The 20,656-nt window shown below is 34.1% G+C and overlaps 1 protein-coding gene across 1 annotated transcript; it reads right to left on the reverse strand.

The window, feature by feature from the left end:
• Positions 1–191: 191 nt before the first annotated feature.
• On the reverse strand, positions 192–18,973 carry LOC128236663 (coiled-coil alpha-helical rod protein 1-like). Its single transcript, XM_052951674.1, has 21 exons — positions 18,895–18,973; positions 15,149–15,278; positions 14,568–14,622; positions 13,981–14,166; positions 13,219–13,293; positions 11,951–12,138; positions 11,074–11,209; positions 10,409–10,516; positions 9,566–9,615; positions 8,972–9,059; positions 8,064–8,174; positions 7,600–7,706; positions 6,927–7,039; positions 5,924–6,032; positions 5,135–5,259; positions 4,899–4,969; positions 3,847–3,964; positions 2,567–2,668; positions 2,079–2,230; positions 1,053–1,254; positions 192–649 (listed from the first exon to the last, which is right to left on the reverse strand). The coding sequence occupies exons 1-21, from the start codon at positions 18,944–18,946 to the stop codon at positions 543–545; spliced, it is 2,385 nt and encodes a 794-aa protein (XP_052807634.1). The 5' UTR covers positions 18,947–18,973; the 3' UTR covers positions 192–542.
• Positions 18,974–20,656: the final 1,683 nt, after the last annotated feature.

Raw genomic sequence — 20,656 nt, forward strand, 5'->3', positions numbered from 1 at the left:
TAACTTCACTTTTTATTCAGAATTTTAAATAAAACATAGCACAGTCTATTCTGCCCGCCTTTGGTCTTTTACTAGGGTTTAATTGAGGGTTTACGGTAGTCCAGTGCAGTCTCAGTCAGTCAGATTTCGAGTCACCATCTTTTAACACAGCATCAGTTTGGTATTTCATACATCTAAGTCTGATCCAGATTCCGAGTCCCCATCTTATAACACAGCATCAGTTAGGTAATTCACACATCTAAGTCCGATCCAGATTCTGAGTCAACATCTTTTAACACAGCATCAGTTAGGTAATTCACACATCTAAGTCTGATCCAGATTCCGAGTCACAGCATTAGTAGAGGATTTCACACATCTAAGTCCGATCCAGATTCTGAGTCCTCATCTTTTAACACAGCATCAGTAAGGGATTTCAGACATCTTAGTCAGATGCAGATTCTGATTCCAAATCTTTTAACACAGCATCGGTTAGGGATTTTTACACATCTAAGTCAGATCCAGATTTCGAGTCCCATCTTTTAACACAGCGTCAGTTAGGTATTTCAGACATCTAAGTCGGATCCAGATTCAGAGTCCCCATCTTTTAACACAGCATCTGTTAGTGATTTCAAGTCATCTAGGACTGAAGTGATGTTCTCTTCTGTAGATTCTGAAAACATGAACAAAGTCAAGTAAATTCAAGTAATACACTACACAATACATCAAAATAACCTACATGAACATGTTCATCTATGTGATTCAACAACATAATTAATATTCATATCTTTAATTCTAGTTTTTTGAAAGGCATAGCTTTCAAACTTAATTGCTTCTTTTTAACTACAGTAAATGTCCTATAAACGTAAATGCCATAATAAACCCGCCGGGATCTTTTTGTGGGAATGATTCTGGGTAAAAACGGTTCTTATTTAGCAGACAGTGTTCTCATTAAGACATGCGTTGAATTCAACATTTATGACTAACTGGAACTTATAATTGACAAAGAAACATTCTAAGTTACCTAGAGTAAAACTTCGAATGAAAACACCGAGTACAGGATCCCTTTTACATACCACTATCTTGATCTGGCCTAGTTTGAAATACATCAATCGCTTCTCCCATCTTGCCCATTTCTGAATGAGAAAACACTGCTCTCTCCCCAACTTCTGACTCTGTATGTTCCTGGACTGGTTCAGTGATACTCCAGTCCGTTCTGACTGGTTCAAGTCTGTCACTTTTTAACTTCCCAATGAGGCCTTCTTGACGCAGAGTTGCCTGAAATATAAATAATAAAATGTTATGCACTCCACTTGATAAACAATAACATACAAATCAAGAACCACCACTCTTAAGTGTCTGAAAGGGTCTGCCTGCCGACTTAACACAATCATTATATGCTTAAATAAGGATGTTTGGCAAACATATTGCCTCCATTAAGAGCCATGTTGTCAGGAAAATTTGGACAATTGAATGTAATATGCATGGACCAAAATGGCTGATTTGTCATTGACATTGGATGCCTCTGAGTTTTTAATCATGTACAGATGATGACAGATATTTGCAGGTAAACATATATCCTCTTACCAGCAAGAAAAAATAAATATGCATAAATTTTAAACACCAATATGAGTTGTAACTGACCTTTGACTCTATGACCTTTATATCCATAGGGGTTATCTACTGGTCACTCCTAACCTTAATGTCAAGTTTGAGGGCCATGGATGCAGGCATTGTCGAGTTATCATTCAGACAAGTATTTTGCGTTCAAGTTCACTGTGTCCTTTGACCTAATGACCCCTAAAATCAATAGGGGTCATATACTGGTAACACAGTTTACTCCAAAAACCGGAAGTAAGCAGGAAATTTCCCATCTTAAGCCTTAAGATCTTTATTGAAACAGGGCCATCGGCCATAATTGCAATACTCTAGAAATTCACCAGTGACCAACACCATGAACTAATCATCAAGAGTTTCCTTACAAACACCACTGCCTTTGAGTCGGTCAGTAAGAAGAGCTATATATCTGGTGTAATATTCTTCATAGATAGACCTCAGATTTGAATAAATGTATAAGAAGTGAAGTTAATGCCATAATTTACCATCATAAGATTTCTTTCACTCTCCGTTGCCCTTAGTCGGTCAGTAAGGAGAGCTATCTGTCTAGTGTAATGTTCTTCCATCGTGGCTAGCTGCTCTTTCGCTCGGTCTCGTTCCCGACCACTCTGTCGCTCTAGCTGACGCAGTGATACAACTAGAAATTAAAAACAATTGCAGCTTTATCAAAGACAACATTCAAAAAGTATATAAAAAAGGTTAGGCAAAAAAGAGTTGCAATGCAATAGATGTATTTATATTATCTCTGAAAGTATAAAATGCAAGATGCATGATGTATGTTACTATTATATTATTGATGATTTACATATATAAAGCTGAGTTATCACTTTATGATTTTCATTTTTAAGGGTTCAAGATTACAAAAGTCTTATTGGTACTTCATGAAATGAAATCAAAACATTTCTTCAAAGAAACATATCCCTCAACCCCTCCCCCACCCCCCCTCCCTACCCCTACCCCTAACTTTACATACCAGCCTTTGTGTGTTCTCTCTTTGCATCATTCAACTGTCGGTCCAGATCCGCCAGTCTGTCTGACATATGACCTTCAACTTCCTTTTTTTGCTCTTCAAGTGCTGCAAATAAGGTACACCATTCCAGTGAATAGAAAATACAAACATGAACAGTGATTCCAGCTCTCCTCGTCCTGCTTCTAAAGGAGATCTGGTTTAAATTTCTCGAAAAATTACTTAGCATTACAAACTTGTTTTACTTCAGTTCATCTACAATAATGAATTACATAAAAAGGATGTTACAAAATGAAATTACTTTATCGTAAAGATAATTATTTTTTCAATTAAGATTTGTCTCAAATCTACGAAAAAAACTAAAATATTACACATTTATATCTTAACAAAAACTGTGTGCTTAACTTGATCCTGTTATAATGGGCTTAAAATTGTTTGAAAAAATAGGGCCTGAAGCAACTTAGATTGAACTTAAATTTAAGATTCGAAACAAAACTGTTTCCAAAATAATGTTCAGACAAAGCTCCATCAGGCAACAGATTTAAGAAAAGGTTTGTCAAAGTGTTTAAGAAACTAAACTCTCAAACTCTGATAAAAGACCAAAGGCGGGCTCTGTAAGCAGTGTTGACAGTGCTATGTTTTATTTAAGATGGTGAAGAATGGGTACAGCTAGATAGCGAAAATAGCCTATTTACACGAAAATAGAATTTGTCTACGAAAATAGCCTGCTACATGTATGTCATGATATTGAAATAAACCAGATATTTTACGATGATTTTTTTTCTTTTTTAGCGAGTTTGAAAGATGTTTTTAAAAATAACCTATTTCTGACCATTAGCCTATTTTCGCGAAAAATAGCATTGGACTACGAAAATAGCCTGCTATATCATTATATTGAAATAAACCAGAAATTTATTTATATAATATATATTTATATTTGAATGGAACATTATAGAAAAATGCTTTGATGATGATTTTTTAATTTTTTTTTAGTGAGTTTGAAAGATGTTTTAAAAACAGCCTATTTCTGACCACTAGCCTATTTTTGCGAAAATAGCATTGGACTATAAAAATAGCCTGCTATATCATTATATTGAAATAGTAAAGTAATCTTTGTTTGAAGTCTTCATTCGAAGCAAAATATTGCCTTCTGACGAAGCATTTATGACACAATTTGTCACGTGGTGTACACACAGTGCCACACTGGTTTAACACAGCCCTCTCCATTTGGAGTTATTGAAGAACTGATAAACAAACCGAATTATTTTGACTAAATCCACACTTACCTTCATTCATATTCATCTCTTGCTTGGCGAGTGTAGCCTTCAGCTCTTCTATACTCTGGTTGGCAAAGTCAAGGTCACTCTGGCAACACTCCAGCTGGTCTGACAACTCGGTAAGTTTCTGAAATGTAACACAATCCTTACTGCTATTAACAAACTATGTAAAATACACTGACAGTAAGAGCATCATGTGCTGAAGCCCCATTTTCTCAAAACTTAATAATCTTAACAGGCTTAAGTAGCTTATTTCAATAGGCCAAAATAAATACTTAAATTGAATTTTGATAAACAAGAAATGGTTTATTGCGATTATTATTGCGATTATCATAAAGATAATTCCTATCTTAAGTATAAAAAAAATCCCTACAAATTAAATATAACACAAATTAATGAAAAACAAAAATAGTGAGCTATGTTTAATCCTGTTATTAGGGACTTTTTGGGAAATTGGGGCTCTGACCTCCAGATCAGGTTTTGGTCAAAGGGTATTGTACCCCAAGGTTTTTTTTCCCATGAAGATTAACACAAATCCAAAAAATATCTTCTGACTAAAATCATATCAATGCAACGAGAAGCCAAAAAAATGATGTATTTTTAAGTCATCATTTCAAGGATAGGCACTAAACTGGATGCTAAAACTTTTGAGCATAATTTGAAATGTTCATACTTTAACAAAGAAAAAAAGCATAAATCACCATACATAAAAAGTACCAATGACCTTAAAAACACACAAACACCATCGGTGATGTCATTGATTTTTCAGTCACAAAAATCTATGATGTCATTTTTCTTGTTTATGTCATATTCAAAGAAGATCTAAAGTTTTAGCATAATTTCATTTTTTTTTTTATCATTTTACAATAGAAAGGAAACATAAATGACATTAAAGGAGATGTCCTTTAAAACCACTTTAAATCACATCACACTTTAAGTGATGCGATTCTTTTTTCAGTCTCAAGAATGTATGACATCATATCTTTTGTTTACATCATATTCAAGATATAAAGGACCTTAATCTGCTTGTTGCAGTTCATTAAGTGACATGTATTGTTTACCCTATTTTTGTCCTGCACTATTGATTCTAGGTCGGTCTTTGTCTGCTCCAATGTCTCCACTTCATCCGCAACTAGACAAGAATAAAACATTTAAATATTGATTGTGTTACATAATAGATCACATATATTACAGAACTATTATTTGAAGTTTTATTCTCAAGACAGCATCTGAATTGAAGCACATATAAATTCAATATGAACTCTTACTATGCTTTCCTTCTATTTGAAGCACCTACCCTCTGCTCTGATATTTGCTATCTTGGAGTCCCAGGTGTTACAGTCTTTTTTGATCTGCGCTGATAGACTATCTCTCTCCCTCGTCACTCGCTCTAACTCTCCTCGTAAAACCGCACACTCCTCTCTGTTGAAAAAATAATTAACACACCTTGAAAAGATAAGTGAATCAAAAAAGTCATGAAATACTGATTATAAAATACACATAAGAGCACCACAGAGCAAAAACAAATGCTCATCTGCTTTCGTTCAATGCCAGAGTTTTGGGTTGCTAAACATGTGCATATTGCCTCTGACAAGTATTTTGAACAGTTTCGGAGTTATGGCTATTAAAGCTGCACTCTCACAGATTGACTGTTTGACAACTTTTTCATTTTTTGTCTTCGAATGAACCAATTTTTGCATAAATATTTGGAAATCAGTGATATAAGACTGTTGACAAAATGTCTGATTGCAGTTTTTTTTAAATTTAAAATCCAAATTTGAAGTTTTGTGGCTAACAGCGTTACTAACGCTTTAAGAAAAATGAGTCCTGCATAAAACATCAGTTTTCGAACATAAACATGAGCAACTGCAATCTGATCCTTTGTCAGCAGTCTTATATCACAAAATAGTCTGAGTCACATAATAGGCTCATTCTAAGACAAAAAGTAAAACAGTTTTCAAAACAGTCCATCGGTGAGAGCGCAGCTTTAAAATCAAACTTATTTGTTGCCAGTTATTAGTGTACATGTTAATCAGTGCACATTTTTGACACCTGAAAGATCTAGGTAACTAGTACATGGTTGTACCTGTTTTGATAACTCTCCTGGTGCACAACTGATTCTGTAATGTCTTTTTCGGGTACATCCCCGCGTTCATTCTGTAGTCTTACCATGGCCTCACGCCTGGCAAACAGTCCTGAAACACAAAATATCATTCATGATGGCTTTGAGTAAAAGGGGAAAAACAAAAAAAAACATACTACTGGTTTATTGATGTATTCTCATTTCAAGTTTTAACTTGTAGACACTAATAAGTAATTGTATGACTTTTTATAGAATCTGAAGAATAAATTAGCATGTTGCTTCATGGGATTATGACTGCCTTCGATAACGAACAACTTTGTTAAACAAGATGACGTTTGAATCCAAGTTTAAGAGATTACATTTGTCTGCGGTTATCACACGACAAGTGAGTCTTTCAATTGATTTGAAAGTTATGAATATGCAAATCATGGTGGTTTGATGTCATGTCAATTAGGTGAACAAAAGGACAGTGAAGTTCAGCATAAAATTTTCACAATTTTACATAAAAAAAAAAATGTTCAATAAATTTCAAAAACAATATACTACAACAATGTAGACGTCTAAAAAGCTTTCAAATGAAGCCCATAAATTGTAAGTAATTTTTATCACCATATACATTTATCAGTTCTAATTACTAAAACGAAGCAAAATTAATACATGTGTGGTGTATACAAAATATCGAAAGACATACATATCTTCAAAAGCGCCACGGAGCAAACATCAACGATCGTCTATTGTGTTTTTCAGCCAAACAAGGGGCATAACTTGACAATAATTAAAGCCAGAGTTACATGTGTGTATTGTCTCTGGCAATTCATGTACCATGTTTCATTTGAATATCTTTAATGTTTTTTGAGTATTAATGGGCTTTTGGCTAAAGTGTTTAATAATTATTTTTTGCACTAGGACAACAATGCTGACAAGGCCAACAACACCAAGGCTATGAAAATGATTGAATTTATTTCTTTGAAAAATAGATAAGCTAATGAAATCATCAAGACTGTACCTTGTAGCATTTCGACTCTCCCACTGGCAAAGCTGACTCTTTGACCGTAACTCTTCAATGTTGACATACATGTTGTCATTGCCTCCATATTCTCATCAAATTTGGACCCAATGCTGCAATATATTAAGTGGAATTGTAGAACTAAAACATACACAGGAGGTTATTCTAAGGAATTTAAAAACACCCACCAAGAAACAAATCACACAAGTAACTATAATTTCTTAGGATTGACATACTTAGTATGCTACAAGTTAATAACTATACCACATTAAACTTTTTATTATGAAAATTGTAAATCTATAAACGCTGACTTTCCCCTTGTCAAGCAATACTACGGGCATGAAGGCATGAAATTATTTTCTCAGATTTATGTTAAGACAAAGGGATCCAGAACAATGAGGCCAGTGTTTTTTGTCACCATTCTGGGAATGGGGTCGGGGCCTTTCTGCATTGGAAAAATGTGTCATTTTTGACATTGAGATTTCTATTTTTGTCTAGAATGCATGAATAGACAGAAGAGATTAAAGTAGGTGATGAAGTCTGATTTGGTTCGGGGTCCAATTTTTTCATTAAATATGGAAATAAAAATCCACATTGGGGAAAAAAAAGTATGTTTAGCATAGGGAATGGAGCCGAAATGGAAAAAAAAACACAGTGGGGGCATACAACAAACCTTGCAGCAAACTGCTGTAGGAGACTGGCATTGTTTACATTCTCCTGCACATGATCATCAAGACACAGGGCGATCTGCTGGGCTCCACATAACTCACCCTGTAGTTGCTGTGACAGAAAATAGAAGAAAAATAACACGCTATTCATCACTTCATTGCTTTGAAACCATGATTTCCTTAACGTAAAACATATCAGAGCCAGCTATAACACTGGAACTCAGCCAGAAGAGCAACAACACAGCCTAACTTTACCCTTTCTTGCATTTGCTGTGACAGATAAAGAAAAAAACATGCTTTTGATCACTTCATCGCTTTGAAACCATAATTTCCTTTATGTACAACTTATTAGAGCGAGCTTTAACACTGGAACCCAGCCAGAAGAACAACAACAATGCTTATATTTACCCTTTTATCAATAAAGTTCAACATATAATTTAGCAAGGGTGAAAAAATGGTATAATCTAACCTGTGCATGAGTCGTCTGCATGTTAAGCTGGGCTTCTTTATCCTGAAGACTGTGTCCCAGCTGTTCTATACGGTTTTTGGCAGAACTAAGCTGACCCTCCAAGTCTTTGAGCTGCAATATTCCTCAAATGTTTTGACAAAAATCTAGTGGTAAGCTTTGCACTCCATATTTTTTATTGCAAGTTCATTGTGTACAATTAAAAGGTATATAGTTTCATGTCACTGTAGTACTAATGGTCGCAAACTAACTTAGCAAATCATACTCATCGATCAGTGAATAAAAGCATGATGTCTATGACATTTTGCAAAGAAAAAAAACACAATTTGTACCATCCCAAAATGGGTACACAGTATATTTTTTTCGGCACTTCAAAGAGTTTAGGTCTTGATCATGCCGTGGTTGGACGTTACAATTTAATTGGTCAATTGTCATGATATTGCAACCTGTACATGTATGGATGGTTTGCAGGGGTTATAAACCCACCACTTGAATAGTAAGTTCACGATGATATGTCAAAGCATATGCCAAATTGCTGATGGCTGCAGTCGCTTTCCTTTTGATGTGAGAGTCAATCCATACGCCAAAGATGTTGTACTTGAATTAGAATTTCTTTAACAGATTTAGGCTGACTAAAATCCTCGATTTTTCAATGCATTAAACACTTGAAATGCTAAGTCCATTTGCAAACAGTAGTATCATAAAAGGTGTCTTTGTTATGACCAATGTTAAGGTTTTTGCATTATTCTGCACTGCTGCCACTTAAAACTTTGTACAAAGGCTATTGATTTTTTTTTTTGTCCTTTAAATTAATTAGGCAACATGTTAAATTTGTATAATATCTCTAAGGAAAACTGAATTTGTGACTGAGTATTGATAATATATATATTAAACACTAATATCTGTCTTACCTTAGAGTTCCAATTGTTTTCATCATTCTGTCTGACAATATCTGTAGATTTCTGTTGAACCATCAAGGCAAACACTTTTTCACGCCACCTTTGATATAAAAAACACTGTTTAAACAGATAAACAGTTCTCCCCACAGCCGACAGCTTAGAACTGTTTCAATGCATTCATCCAGTTGAGATAATAGAATTTAGTGGTTGAATATTTCTTCAACAAAACCATTTTTAAAAGAATTAACATCCTTTTATAAACTCTGTCAAATTGTATTCTACCACCTCATCAATCGTCATGAGACATCAACACATAAAATTACAGTCAACCAAGGAAAGGTCACTGCATAAGGTGCTGTCCTTTTTTTTTAATAAAGAATCAGTTTGAAACCAGAAAGGGAAATTAAAGCCAATGTGTGTGGAAGTTTCAACATACCAGGCTATCAGGTTTTTTATCTCATATACCCAGTTACTAAAATATATAAACAATAGCAAAAAATAATGTATCAGTAAAAATATTTCTCCCTTGGAGACTCAAAATATGAGAATGGGTTTCTAAAAACATTCAATACCTATTCAACAGCAAATTCTTATGTGAGTACCTACCTAGTTAAAAGAAGACTTTCTGATTTCTTGTTGTCACCTTCTGAAGAGGACTGAAAATATACGGTTCAATTAAGTTGAAATAATTCATAGCAGAGAAATTCAACTAAGATATTTAGTTTAAACATATTTATTTGGGTAAATTCACATATACCGGTAAACAACAAGTACAATAATTTATCAGGGATAAAAAAACAAGCTTGGCAAATTTATGTAAATCCCTCCCCCTGAGCAAAATTGACTATAGCTATGGTACAAGAAGAAAGTACAAAATGATTATCCTTTAATAATTAAAGACTAAGACACTTGATCAATGAACAAACAGAAGATATTTAAGTTTCTTTAATCAAACGCAAGTCAAAAGTGGGAGTGTTCCTTCCGTATAGGTGTCCATCTCTCACCCATGAGGTTGCTGGTTCAAGCATAACCAGAGGCTTATTCACTTGGCTCAAAACACACACTAGAAGTGAGTGCGGGTTTCGCCCCAAGAGACCAATTCAAGCTTGACCCAAAACGGTGTACAGCGACCATATTCACAAACATCTTGAGTCTAGATTTAAGACTCAGACTCAGAAAAGCAAAATCTTAATTTTGGTTGTAAAAATGCTATTACAGGAGCAAAGATGGTAAAGATTGTCTTAACTGTTACAAATTATCTGTTCTACGATCAAACAAACATCTTTGGTAAAAATTGTTGTATTATAGATATTTTGAAACGATTACAATATTACTGGTAGTTTTCTGTGCTTGAGTCTCAAACTTAGACTTACGACATTTGTGAATATTGACCCAGATTTCTTTACAATTACGCTAAAAATAAGCTAGTTTAAACATATTTAAGCATACCTTACTGATGTCTTTTTCTTGTAGTTTCAGTATTTCATTGGTCGAGTTAAGACGAATGTTTAACAGCTGAACTGAGGACTGCAATTTTTCAACCTGTGACTCGTAAGCCTGAAAAATACAGGGAAAGTTGTACATGTGTATGTGTGTGCAAAAAAATACCTTTCAGAAAAGCCAAGAATTGTTATCTTGCCTTAGTTAACTAAAAATTAGTGTATTCAGATTGTTTTGAACACTGAAAAATAAATGAGAATTTTTATTTTCAATGGCATCATACAATTTGCATGTGGTTCAATAGTGCAAATCCTGATAAGCTATGTTTGACTGAATATACATGTATTATGACATTAATACATGCAATTCTGTATTAAAAAGCATAAGGTTAAACTGTTAAGCTTAATGATAATTCTTTGATGAAAATTGGTCCAAGATGCACAAAAATGTACATGTATCTATACTCATACTAATTCAATTTTACAATTTTTAAAGACAAAACACACACGCACGCACGCACGCACGCACGCACGCACGCACGCACGCACGCACGCACGCACGCACGCACGCACGCACACACACCCTTAACAACAACATTATATGTATCTGCATATAAAAGGTGAAATTTAAGTGATCATTTCTGAATTACATATTAGAGAAGAATCTGTTCTTACCTTAACTTTAGTTGACAAGGATTCATTTTCGCGTCTGGTAATATCGGATGGTTTCGGCAGGTTCTCTGTTTCCCCGATGTATGTCTTTAATTGAGTTATCTGGGATGCCTGCTTGTCCAGTAATACTTCTTTTTCTCTAGGATAAAAAAAATATTAGTTTAAGCCTATTTATTTTATGACAATTATGAAACAAGTTACAACAAAATTATATTAATCACTCTCTTTGGTACAATGTTAAGTGAGAGAGTGGTCTTGTTTTAAAAAAACCTGAGGGATTATTACGTAGTCACCACAAAAAGAGAGACAATTTAACTTTGAATTTGCAATCATTAATCTCTTTAAAAATGTTTGAAATGTACAAACAAAAATTATGTTGACATGGCCCTAACTTCTCAAACAAGTTCAAGTCTCTTATAACAGCATCGAGCTAAGCTCATAATTTTTTTGCTTCTGTATCATCTATGTAATTTCTCAATTTTAATGGTTTGTAGATTTTTCAAAGAAATTATTTTTAAGATAATCGGGATAAACTACATCTTATTATGTAAAATTAAGTTTAAACAATTAATTTGGTGAAAATGAAACATGATACATCAATCTGAGGAAGAAATGGAAGAGGCCTGGGTTGGAGAATAATCAAAATCATTCCCCCTGATATGACGCCTGATTTTAGTAAGCGTTCCTATGATATAACCAGATTAATTAAACTTAAACTTACAACCATGATCTTGCTCAAATGCGTTTTTACCCACCAGCACAACTGACTGCTGAATAATGAATCTATTTTACGATCCACCAAGAATTAAATATTTAAATGAAAGAAAAAATAGTTTTCAGTGTATAAAATCTTGCAATCATTCGCAACCTCTATAGGTACCTGAGATTGTGAGCTAGCCGTTCGATCGTCTGTTCACTTTCAGTCCTCAACTGATCATATTTAGTTGTAAGTTTATCTACATGGTTACTCGCCCCTGATCGCACAGCGGCAAGCTCTTCTTGAAGCTGATCAACGATCTGTTGCAGTTCATCTGTTTCACGCTCATGCTCTCGGCTCAAACGATCAACCTGTTAATTAATCATCATTGAGACGAGCATGGGCACCCTTCTGCCTTCATAGAATTAAATGCCTAGTGTTTTGATTAAAGATGCACCCTTATTCCAAAATAAGATTTAACACAATTAATACAATTGTTTTAATATACCAAAAAGGATGAACATATGTCGAAAACAATGATGCTTATGAAGGATACCGAGTTTAATTTCAACGAAATGTGCAGAAAACACGGTATTGCTACCTTATTAAGACCATAGTAATTAGCAGTAAATCTTTTAGCATTCACCAATCATTTCATATGTTTTGTGTTTTCAGCTATTAAATACACGGTTATGATATTATTAATAGTAATTAATATTTGCCATAAATGCATTATTTAGTAAGTAGTTGAGGGTGTATCAGTCAAAATTGATGTTTGTTTTACATGTGTATGTATTGATTTTGAATAAGTGTGTCACTTTTAACCTTATACTGCAAATATGATTTAATACAAATACGTACAAACTTTACATATTTGGAAGTTGAAACGTAAACACCAAGGCTACCAAAATACCTGACAATTTTTCCTTCAAAAACCAGACAAGCTTATAAATGAATGGCAAATTATCAAACATTGTTCAATTTCAAGGTACATTGCAATATCCAGTAATGAAAAATGAGGAACTCTTAAAAGCATAAAATCTAAGGAAATGGAAAAATTAGTGATGTTCCGATGATCGATTATAATCGAAAATCGATTGGTCGGCCTGAAATCGGCGACTATCGATTGTATTTGGTTATAATCGATCATTGAAAAAAAAAATATAAGCAACTGTTCAGATGTTATCTTTAACAAAATGGCAGATGAAAGCCACAATGAGCAAGTAAAAATGAACTATTTTTTATATTACACTTAATTACTTCAATCATAGACATAACGTATATGCATATAATGATTAAGAGTTTAATAATGTGCATGAATAAAACTTCACTTTAGGTTTTATCTAGTATTTAAAAAAAACGATTGTACTATCAATAATCGGTAACTTGAGTGGGACCGATTATCGATTGTAAAATTGGAACCGATTCCCAACAGTAGGAAAAATATCCACCTGTTTGTCATATCTGTCTTCCGCTGCCTTCAGTTCCATTTCAAGGGAAGCTACTGAGTGGGATCCTTCACGCTCCTTAAACAAATAAAGAAATCATAGTAGTATAGTTTGATCAGCTAAAGAGTAACATTATGTATATTCTATCAGTAAATATTCAGGTTCTTCTAACCTTCTTTGGCAGAGGCTGAATTTCAGCTACTTTCTAATTGAAAATGAGTATACTTTTTCCCAATCTATAGACAGTTTAACATCTTATTTAACCAAAGATTATCTACAAAAATATAAAAAGGTGTTGTTTTTTCATAAATCATGGAATTCTTGTTTGTGCTAATGTCATAATAGTGTAGCTTGTTTCTAATTCTATGTCAATCTTGTGGTCACAAACCAGACATGTGGGTTTCTTCCGGGTACTCCAGTTTCCCCCACCACACAAGACCACACACTAGCGTAACATTGTGCCAATGAGATTGATTAAAAAAATGCTGTAAAAGCTTGTTTCACAATTGTTGTAAAATGTTTAAACTTAAAACATATACACATTGGTAAACATTTAATATACAAAAAAGTTTCAAATTTGCTACCTGATTGATTGGTGTATAATCAAATATTAAAACCCTCACAAATCTGTTTAAAACCTCGCGAAATACCTAATTGTAGATTCAAATTTTGATGACTGTTTAAAGGAAAATATACTTAATCAATATTTTTTTCTGATAAATTAGGAATATACAGTACAAGATCTGAACAAATAAATAATCTTACTTTTATTGTCAACTGGCGTTCCATGTCCGCAAGTTCATCTCTATGGGTACACTTTATAGACCTAAGCTCATTTTTAAGCTCTGTGATTTCACAGGCTTGTTTATTTATCAGCTCATCCACATATTTGAAATCATCTTTCTTAGTGGAATACTTGCACACTTCTGGTACAGTTATTGTTTGACGTTCCTGAAAAGAAAGCAAGTCATAATACTGAGAAAGATATTAAAGTCTACATATTAAACAACTTTATTCCTTGGAAGTGAAAGCAATCAATGGTATAAGTTTGTTTCAATTGAAATATGTGAACTGTTTCTAGATTATAGTTTGTCTCTGATAAGTAGATCATTCAGTGTGACATCACAGCCTGATAAATAACCTTACTCAATGGCATGTATGCCAATAATCGTAATACAGGGCACAAAATACTTGGGTGTAATTGGCCTATTTTGCATCAAACTATATTGTGCTTCTTTTATTTCAGAACAGTTACTGCATTGATTCATTAACTAAAGATAAGTGATTAAATTTAGTCATCATTCTTTAAAATGTTAAAGAAACATATGCTTAGTAATCAAAATGATAAATACCTGAGCAAATGACTTTCTTTCCTTTTCTTTTGCTTCCAGTTGTGACTGAGCTTCCCTGAAAATATCAATTTTTGTTCAATGACTTTGGTGTTGTCATTAATTAATCCATACATGCATATGTGCACTCGGGTTTGGTATTTAAATTTCAACAAAAAATATATGTATTTCATGTTGATGTTCAAAATGCATCAGAAAATTATCTATAATCAATTTAATATTATTAAACAGTGGTTCATTCTGAAGGTTTACAATTAGTTTGTTTCACATGTCTGGGGAATTAAAAGGCACTTCACTGAGCTCTCAAAAAAACAAACACAAGAGGGCCATTACTAATAAAAATGTACCGGTTGAAAACTAAAAGAATAAGGACAAACACCTATCATCTAAAAATGAACTACCATGAAACAAATCTTGGCTTATTACCAAGTGAGCTAGAATTTATCAGACATTGACAACCTACAACATGTTTAAACTTAACATTTGAACATCTTGAAGGATTTTTTGCCAAAATGAAGGTTTAAGCACACCTGCTGTCTTAGTTTCTTATCATTGAATTTATGTACCTAAACAAAACAATTTACCTAAGTTTTGCATTTTCCTGCTTCAATTTTTCAATTTCTCCCTGTGTCTGTTCTTTCCAGGGGTCAGGTGTGGGTGAGGTCTTTCCTTGGAAGGCAGAGGGCGGCAAGAGGTTCATGTTCAGTCCTACCACTGTAAAAATACATTAATCATTTATGTCCAGACACATATGTCAAAAGTTTTGGTTGTTCATCTTTTCCCTCCCGAAATGAACTGACAAATGTTGAGACAATACTAGTACAAACCATGAAAAATCACTGGCAAAACAGTAGTGATTTCAGGATCTGAAAATACAGGGGGTGAAACTGGGGACATGCAGTATGCACCCTACATTAGTTTCTGGTGAATGAATACCGAGTAAATGATACAAACTCAATGCAGTTAGACTTACATTGTAAAAACATTTAATTAAACATTGAAGAGCTTTGCTCATAATTTGGTGCTTAAAACAATTTTCCCATCTTAAACATTTATGTTATGATTTATCATTATTTTACTCTTTCATACCAAAATCACTGAAAACAACAAATTGGAACGCAACCCCGTGCCCGTACTTTAGGCCAAAAAAAAAAAATGTCTTGTTTCTGGTCACATGCCTCAAAAAAAACAGGGTCGGTAGGTAGGTTTTTTTTTTTTTTTTTTTTTTTTTTTTTTTTTTTTAATTCAAACCTTTGGAATGAAATAGTATAGCGTTTGAAAAATGATGAAATATTGTCTGCCAATACAACACCATCAAATATGGCTTAAAGGAAACTGGACACAAGTTTATAACCATATTTATGTATTTATTAGTTTAACAGAACAACAACAGCACTATTACATGACAAGAAGCAACAAGTCCAAGACTAGAATTTGAAATAATCTCAAGAAACAATTGTCATTCTTTGTCAGAAAACAAATATAAACATGGATGGAAGAAACCGTAATACTGGGTATTTAAACATCACAGAGACAAAATCTAACTAAGTGTAATGTCAATGGTTCTTCATACAGAAAATTAATTTTAATCCTTTAAAACATTAAAAACGAAGGTCCAAAAATGAAACGTTTTAATATGACGTTCGGTATTTGAGAGAGACGAAGTATTTAAATCCATTCACTCAGCATAATGATTCACGCTTCGTCGGCATTATTTTGCCTTAATTCGTCCGATTCAAATAAACCTTGTATATGTGTATAGATACATTGTACCGGTTTTGTACAGTTTTGGCACCGACATTTTCGTAATTCAAAAGACTACAATAATGTAGTCTTTTGAATTACGAAAATGTCGGTGCCAAAACTGTCATTCTCGGTCTAGGCATTATTTGTTTTACGATGGCCCTTTTACGATATCTAAACAACCATACAACTTACCGAACATTTAGCTTCAAGTCGGACATTTTCTCGCTCGCCATGTAAATCGATGAAAAGACTTTTTATTGTTGTTTGCGAATGGGCAACTTTAATGACACTACAACCGTCGAAGTGCGAACATTTGTCTATTTTTATGGCTATCAAATGCGTAACAGACGTCGTCTGCGCAGGGCCGGCCATCTTCGACACGGCCGTATAAAAAACACGTCACGAATATAGTATTACTGTCGGATAGCGCGGTTTACTCTTCGGCGCCGGGACCGGGAATCCCGGCTCACTTTACGCTAATTATAAAAAACGGTCTTTACGCTATAAAAAAAAAAACGGTCGGGGGGTAAAAAGTAGGGTCGGTCGGGTGACCAGAAACAAGACATTTTTTTTATTTGGCCTTAAAGATTCATTTTAGAAAAACCGATAGTTCATCCACTGGATCACAAGTACTCATACAGTACTCAAACTAGACTGTTGGAAATGTGATGGTTAAATGAAAACACTGCTAGGGCCTTAAAAAAATACATTTGGTTTGGGTTACTCTACCCCACCGACAAAATAGGTGCCCCCTACTGTTTTTAAAGTCAGTTGGTAAAAAAATAGTTTTTTTTAGTTTGTTGATGTACCGTAATTCACCTAAGAGTTCGGACACTCTAAATATTCGGACACCCATAATTATTTTTCAAAATAATTTATTTTGCGTACCTAATTTTCGGACACCCAAAGGACTTCAATCATAACTTTCACAGTTACCAAGTTTCACAGACGAAGATTATTGATTTTTATCTTTACAATGCCTGGCTAGATTACCTAACCGTATACACCACTGTGACAAGTTAATTAGTTACTACCCATCCTAAACGATTTGTTGCCTGTTGAAAAGGAAGTGTGATATATTTATTGGAGGATTAAAGAAACAACAAGGGCAATCAAGGGATTAAGAAAACATAGACATGACATGTTTGTAAAACGATCTGCCAATAAACTTTCAAACTTGTACCTCACTTATAGACTGTAAGAATCAATAATCGTACAGTTATACATTAATCTGCATAGCAATGTCCATGCTCTCCACGAGATCCTCGTGGGTATAACTGTAAGTTATGTGACGTCACACAGTGTGACTCTTTGATCTGAAGCCGATAGAATGTGTTTATTCAGTTCAATGCATGTATAAAATGGTGTTTTAATTAACTTGATGAAGGATTTACACTTATAGGCGTAATAAATAACTTTATGACCATTGATTACTACGGATAAATTAATAAATGGTAAAATGCAAACATGAAGAAAAAAAAGCAGGTTAAACAAAAATGTAAATAAAATGTAAAAATGGTAATTTTCTATGTATTCGGACAGCGAAAAAAATAATTATTTTAAGGTGTCCGAACTCTTAGGTGAATTACGGTAGTTTTAAATTTTTAACACTATATACAGAATATTACTTTAACACCAATCTCCAATGAAAAAATAATGTTCTTATATAAAGCCTATAAAAAAAAATACCTACACAACCTTTTTTTGAAATGGATGTAACCCTAACTAAAAACAAATAATTTTGGCCTAGTGATAATGTCAATCAACCAATTATGCAACAGGATTCTGTTAAATTGCGTTAGTAACGTTATTAAAAATTGTGGAATCCAAAGGCAATAATTGAGCATGTAAACATTTGTTGAATCATGAATGATTCCAGTCATAAGTATCTTAGTTTTAACACTTTATTAATTTGACACACTGTAGTGTGTGAGGGTTTGCACCAGCTGCATGGTTAACTTTGTTGGTTAGAGCTCCGGGCTAGTGTTCTTGCGGTCATGAGTTTGACCACCACATTGGGCACACTGAATCCCAGGTTTACTTTAATGGTGGCAGCGGTAAATGGCAGGTCTGTGAGTGCCTCCTTTGGCCTAAACAGTTAATAGGGAGAGAAGTGTAGTGAGTGTGGGTTAGAACCAGCAGCCTGGTTAGCTCAGTTTGTTAGAGCATGGTGCTAGTGTTCCAGTCGTCGTTTGTCAAGCCCCACACTGGGCCAATTTTCTTCCCAGGTTTAGTACTTTACTTTAACACAAAACTTTATAATAAAAATAACAACATTTAAGTGCATTTTACAAGCCATCAACAGGTCCCTTTAATAACATTTGAATAATAGGTTGACAAAGACCGAAAATATTTTGACGATCCACTGAAATATTTTGACGATCCACTCAAACTTAACTTGGCTGCAACATCAATTTTCTTGCATTTGCAAGGCTGGACTTGTTTTCCTTCCGAAGTTTTTCATAAACGGATTTTATTTATCAAAACGAGGAACAGAAGCGAATTTAATACATACAATTTGAACAATTACAGAATTTGATTTCAAAAAGATACGGCTAAGTCGTATTCTATAAGAGGGACGCACCTTTCGGTTTCGGTTTTTCAAATTCGGCCGGAACACTCAAATTTTCCGCCATCTTGTTTATTCAATTGGCGGCTTCAAGCGTGCTAGCTTTACATGATTTCAAGTGTTAAGAATGGCGTGTTTTTAAAATAAATAACATAATAATGAAATAAACTGAAAAAATGGAAACAAACACAATCATTGCAATTCAAACCATAAAAATCATATCTAACCTAATAGATTCGCACGTAACGTTCCATTTAGTTCAATAAGAATGCAGACAACAGTTTTATTTTCCTCTGCGATCATCACACTCCCAGCGAATTCAAAGTTCCGTGGTATACTTCTTTTGCACATGACATACCTCCTTTCATCAGTAGAATGAACATTACCTGGATTGTTGTCCATCGCCGATTTTTTTTCAGCAGAGAATGACCGGTGCAAGTGCAAAAAAGGTACCGTTTCAGTAGATTTCGCAAAGAGGGTACCGATATGGATACGCACCGTCCGTCATATCTCTTCTCAGCTCTCTCTTTCTCCTCCTTATCTACGTTCCTATCAATTCTCCTTTCATCCTTATTCTTTCTGCCTGTTAACTTTACTTATCTTCCTGTATAATTAAACACACTTGAAGCTGTCAGTATACAAAGTACCTTAAAAAGTGCGTTTTTTAAAAAAAAAAAAACTTTTTTTAAATAGAGTTTACCCCTTCAAAAATGCATCTTGTTTAAAAAGGTTGGATAGAGGAATACGTTTTTCAAATATCAACTTTTTCTTTACTTATTTTCTATCTCCGAACAAAATGTTACTCAGACTGTTCACAAAAACCTGAATGCTTAAATAATTTTAAATGTAACTTAAAAGACAATCTACCTGCCTAAAACTCGTCAATATCATAAAGAGTCTTATAAAAGTATTTTTATAAAAAAGATTTCAATCTGCAATTTTATGGCTGCACATGTAGGTTGTATTTTATTGTGATAGCACACGAGTCAAGTAATCAAACAACAAGATATTTCATGGTCAACTCTACAAAAACCTAAACTATGCCTAGTTCCTGTCTGCCATTAAAGTTCGAAAACAATGTTGTGAGATGAAATGGGACGGTACGAAAATATTGACACCACAATCTTTTTATTGGCACCACAACGCTCACAAACTCTAGCCTACTTTACGAATTATAGCAAAACAAAGTTCTTATTTTAACGACGTAATATTATGTCAATAAAAGTTGTGCATGTGGGAGGCCTACGGAGGCAATTTTTTAATAAAACGTCGGTAGGGCTTACATTTCAAAACGAATTTTAGTCGTAACTTAAATATTGCCGCAGGTCTACGGACTTATTATTATAGTACCGCAAATCGAAATAAGGTTTCGTCAGATGTACTTATTGACATTAATGACCTGTTAAAAGAATTAATGCGCCGGGGTTACACAATGGGGCGTACAGTGTTATGCGGTTTAAAAACACCACTTTATTCTAAGACATTCATAAGACCAAATGTTACTTAACATTATCTACATGTTGTACATCAGATTCATAAAACTCTTTAAATGCCATCCATTGAATAGTGTTTATGTCTGAAAATCCGACCCTCGGGCATGCTGCGTGGCCGGTCAAACTCGGCAAGCCTCGTTACCGGCTTACGCGCGTGCCCTCGGGTCGGATTTTTCTATCCGTACCGGAAACACATGATATATATTTATATTACATGAGTTACAATACTACGAGCAATGACAGGGACCTTGCTGTGTTTAGCTCCGTCCAATAGTACATGAGTA

Source organism: Mya arenaria, chromosome 6 (genome assembly GCF_026914265.1).
Source record: "Mya arenaria isolate MELC-2E11 chromosome 6, ASM2691426v1".
NCBI classification, from domain to species: domain Eukaryota; kingdom Metazoa; phylum Mollusca; class Bivalvia; order Myida; family Myidae; genus Mya; species Mya arenaria.

What these genes read in the sequence shown, in the direction of transcription:
- LOC128236663 (XM_052951674.1), bottom strand. Translation starts at nt 18,946, where the DNA reads ATGGCGGAAAATTTGAGTGTTCCGGCCGAATTTGAAAAACCGAAACCG. An exon ending in CAGGAGAGTTATCAAAACAG is followed by an intron (nt 5,260 to 5,923) that starts GTACAACCATGT and finishes TTTTTTCAACAG; the next exon opens with AGAGGAGTGTGCGGTTTTAC. An exon ending in AGAGATGAATATGAATGAAG is followed by an intron (nt 2,669 to 3,846) that starts GTAAGTGTGGAT and finishes CCTTATTTGCAG; the next exon opens with CACTTGAAGAGCAAAAAAAG.